This window comes from Salvelinus sp. IW2-2015, linkage group LG4p (assembly GCF_002910315.2).
Source record: "Salvelinus sp. IW2-2015 linkage group LG4p, ASM291031v2, whole genome shotgun sequence".
Taxonomy (NCBI): Eukaryota; Metazoa; Chordata; class Actinopteri; order Salmoniformes; family Salmonidae; genus Salvelinus; species Salvelinus sp. IW2-2015.
In genome coordinates, this window is record NC_036841.1 from 5967557 (window position 1) to 5972187 (window position 4631).

Genomic DNA, 4631 nt, shown 5'->3' on the forward strand with positions numbered 1-4631 from the left:
GAGTTGACTGTATTGATGTGATTGAGTTGACTGTGATTGATCGTGATTGAGTTGACTGTATTGATGTGATTTGAGTTGACTGTATTGATATGTGATTTGAGTTGACTGTATTGATGTGATTGAGTTGACTGTATGATGTGAATCACATCAATACAGTCAACTCAATCACATCAATACAGTCAACTCAATCACATCAATACAGTCAACTCAATCACATCAATACAGTCAACTCAATCCCATCATGAACTAAATCATTCACTTTATGTCTTGTCAGAGGTTCAACTCGTTGTCTGAGTCAGTCCAAATTCCCACTCAGTTCACTGATAATGTGTTCTCTACCTGGAAATAGACAGAGTCCAAGGTGATGATCTTGGAGGAGGAGAAGAAGGTATCAAAGTCCACCTCTCTCATGGAGCTGGTGACCCCGTCCAGGCTGGTTGGAGCACTGACCAACCATCGATAGCGTGTCAGTGTGTCATTGATGTGCTCGCTGATGCAGATGGAGCCAGTCTTGTCATAGTCAGGGTACTTAGGGTTACAAGCCTAAGAGAGGGAGGAGAGAGTGGAGACAGTGTTTGGCAATGAGGCAAAATATACTGTAATATATAGGGAAATTTGCATTGTTCATTAACATAACTCATCTGTGCTTCAATATCAAATTAAATCCTAATTGAATCCTAATTGACATATTCCTAAGCCAAAGAAACAACTTAGTTTTTTAAGCAAATTAAGAGCAGACAGTGAATACAATGATGCCCTGGCCTATGTCCTAAATGGCATCCTATTCCTTATATAGTGCATTTCCCTGGTGGGACTCTGGTCAAAAGTAGTGCATAAAACAGAGAATAGGGTGCCATATGGGACGAGCCCCTGGACTGGGAGGTTAAAAGCTGTGATAAACCATTCTCCGTACCGTGACACAGACAACGGGGTAGCCTGCCACTGGGGGGGTGTGTCTGGCTCTGGAGGTGTCGTCATACTGCAGTAGGGAGAACACCTGGGGGACGGAGGGGAAGGTGACATCCGCCATGCTGTTGGTCTCCTCTATGTAGATAATGGCCTTACTCATCTGGGGACGGACAGAACATAAACAGATCAAAAAGAAAAGTGTTGTTAAAGGTAGTGATGTACGACGTAAACAGCAATATCAGGGGCGACTAACGCGACAACTAAACTTCTCTCTTGTTCTTGTCCCTCAGCTTTCACGTTGAAGGTAAGTGAAGTGTACCCGAGCACATGCGCAAATACTCTGCGTGACTGCATCGTGCTTATCTGCGATATTCTCCGTTCATCCTGCTACTTGTGTCAACGTCATATTGCTGAGTCTATGTGATGTTGTTGTTCCAGTCCTCACCTGCGTCTCAGCCACCATGTTCTCATCAGGTTTCAGGTGGACCGTGAAGGCTTCTCTCATCTCTCTGACTCCATCATACAAGATCTCCACCTCGATGTAGTGCTCTGTGTCACCCTCCTTGAACTCAATATCTGGGGTAAACAACAACAACAGCACGGCTCTAGGTTAAACAGGAAACATCTATACACTGCAGATGCTGACCGAGTTACCTTATCAAGTTGATTATTTATATAGTATTAGGGTCAGGATATTTTCCTAATCAGATCACATTATCAGGAAAAACACATGGCCTTATTGACGTGAGAGGTTGATGTGTGAGGTGTTGTAATATTTCTCACCTTCAGATACAGGATGGTAGTCCTCTCCGGAGGTGGCTGATCCGTCCTTGGTGTGGACGCGGACCACAGAGACCTTGGAGGTGTCTCCTACCCTCAGCACTGGGATCTTCACCATGGACACCTGGCCTGCCCCGCTAGGCTCACTCACACTGAACTTAGTCTCCCCAAACTTGATGATGGCCTCTGGGGATAACATGGATGAGAGTCACAGAGTCAGACATGGAGCAGTGTGACATGTGATATGAACTAAACAAGGTTACAGACTAACAGAGTAGAATGAGCTGAAGACACACACCAAAACAAGTTAACAGGTTGCAGACTAGCAGATCATGAGAGAAAATGAAAAAAGTAATGCAATATGTATCTGGGACTATTATAGAGTGTGCAACTTATTTTATTGTCTACAGATGAAATGATTCCATCTGTGAGTCAGTCAGTCTTACTGTCTGCGTCGTCCATGATCTTGACCAGAGTCTCGTTCTGTTTCCCGATGGACGCTCCGAACGGAGACTCACTGCGGGGCGACCCCAACACCAGCCTCAGCTCCTCCTCCTCCTCATGCTCCGTGTCATCAACCAGAGACAGAACACACGGCTTCTCCACCTCTCCTGGAGAGAGAGGGGAGGGATAGAGAGATGGAGATGGGAGGAGAAAGAGAGAGAGAGAGATTGAGATCGAAAGAGATTAGCAAAAAGGGGTAACCAGTTGTTGAAAAATCTAATATTTTGAAGGGTTCCAAAATGCGCAGAGAAACTATATCCTTTTGGCCTATGAGGTGTGTCTTGTGTCAGTGTGTTTCCTGGTCTTCTACAGTCTTTTACAGAATAGATTTCAGTGTTACCTGGTAGGAAGGTGATGATGGAAGCATCTGTGTTGGGTCGTTCGTTGAAGTCCATCATAACCTGAGCGGTGCCCTGTCTGGTGTAACAGCGGACCGTTGACCTGTAACTGATGTCTCCACTACGATAAACCATGACTGAGATCTGACCGGAGCTCTCATGCCCCATGTACATGGCATCACGGAACTGCACCTTGGGCACTGTTAGAGGACAATCACATCAAGAAATCATCGACGTTATATCAAGTGCATCGTGAAACAGTGTTGATCATAACCATGACATAATGCTCATAACTGTCTACAGCTGATCGTATAATGCACTATAAGCCTTTAAAAAGGCTTTATAAATGCTTTGATAAAGACACTTACAGTAACGTGATACCAAAGCTTTAGGTGGCAGCGTTGTTCAATCATCTTTATTGGTGTTGATGTGTTTCAGAGATGCCCTGTTTTGTCAGAGCAAGGTATGATATGTTTTCTAAACTCCTGAATGAAATGCCATTGCTCGTTTTAATCTATATTAGATCTCATTGATAATTAGACGCATTCTAACAAATCAGATAGGTTCACTCACAGTCAGATACGTTGTGACTAGGATMGTGTCCCAAATGGCACCCTATTCCCTACATAGTGCACWAATTTTGACCAGAGCCTATGGGCCCTGGCCAAAAGTAGTGCACTATATAGGGAATAGGGTGGCATTTGGGACACAACCAATATCAGCCCGATTCACTCACGGTCGGAGACGGAGTCGTTGATGAGGATGGTGGCCTTCCCCGGTTCTCCCAGGATGCCGTTCATGGGCATGCGGAGGACCAGCTCGAATGTCTCGGTCCCCTCCAGCACCGGCTGACCCAGGTCATCCAGGATGGTCACCCTGAACGTCTGCTGGCTGACCCCCGGGGCAAAGTCCAGGTTACGACTGATCCCTACGTAGTCCACACCGGCTAGAGGAGCGAGAAAAGAGAGAGGGATGAGAGGATTAAAGTATTTGATGATATTTTAACACCTGGGGCTGTATGTATCAAGTGTCTCAGAGTAGGAGTGCTGATTTCAGATCAGGTCCTCCCTGTCATTAAATAATCTTATTCATTTTGATCTAAAAGGCTAAACTGATCCTAGAGCAGCAATCCTACTGCTGGATTTGATCAACATCACAACATGTTGATCAAATGTTGCTTCCTCTCAACAGTACATAGCAGTGCGAGAGCACTAGGAATCTGTGTCAGGATTAAGGCTGCAGTAGTGTGAGACATCTGATATCTCCCTAGGCCCCCGGGAGGGTGTAAACATGTTCTTCATCCACTCAGAGCTATGAAGAGGCAGGGTGTTGATGGCATGGCCTTTACCCCCGACTGCTTCCTGTACCTCTGACCTAGGGTGCGTCCCAAATGGCACCCTATTCCCTATATACTTTTGGACCCAGATCAAAAGTAGTGACCTATATAGAGAACAGGGTGCCATTCAGGACCAACCCTGCTATGGACGTCTGACCCACAGACCCAGCTATGTGTTTCTGAACCAGCTTTGTGTGTACCTCCGCTTGGGACTGTATTATAAAGCTACAGTATGCGTATGTGCTTGGGACGGCATTACCACTTAACCTCAACAGATTAGATAGGATAGAAACAATATTTTGCTGCGGGCAGGAGAAGAGAGAATTAAGGAGTGAGAGAGAGAGTGGGGAGGGAGAGAGAAAGGGGGAGGGAGGAGGGGAGGAGGTGAAAGAGGAGTGAGGGGAAGGAGGAGTGAGAGAGAGAGTGGGGAGGGAGAGAGAAAGGGGGAGGGAGAAGGGGAGGAGGTGAAAGAGGAGTGAGGGGAAGGAGGAGTGAGAGAGCGATATGAGTGCTCGGGGCAGGTGATATGAGGAAGGCTGCAGGCAGGGAGAAGGTTTTACTTTCAGGAGCTATATATACAGTATAGTCTCTCTATCCAGACTTAAACACCAGAGTGTGAGGGATTCAGTCTACATTCCTCTGTCTTCACTCAATCCAGCTTTATCACCAACACTGCTCCCAACCCTGTCCCTCCCAACCCTGTCCCTGCCAACCCTGTAGGCCTACCCTCCTCTGTACCTTCCAACAGCTACCAGACTGGGGTT

The 4631-nt window shown here is 46.4% G+C and overlaps 1 protein-coding gene across 1 annotated transcript in view; it reads right to left on the bottom strand.

Moving 5' to 3' along the window:
* LOC111956821 (FRAS1-related extracellular matrix protein 2-like) overlaps window positions 1-4631 on the bottom strand; it is a 101441-nt gene that overhangs the window by 19644 nt on the left and 77166 nt on the right. Inside the window, exons 10-16 of the mRNA XM_023977475.2 lie at window positions 3268-3477; window positions 2534-2731; window positions 2136-2300; window positions 1693-1875; window positions 1355-1485; window positions 914-1069; window positions 340-543 (exon numbers count right to left, since the gene is read on the bottom strand). Coding sequence (XP_023833243.1) covers window positions 340-543; window positions 914-1069; window positions 1355-1485; window positions 1693-1875; window positions 2136-2300; window positions 2534-2731; window positions 3268-3477 — 1247 coding nt within the window. The remainder of the gene's footprint in view (window positions 1-339; window positions 544-913; window positions 1070-1354; window positions 1486-1692; window positions 1876-2135; window positions 2301-2533; window positions 2732-3267; window positions 3478-4631) is intronic.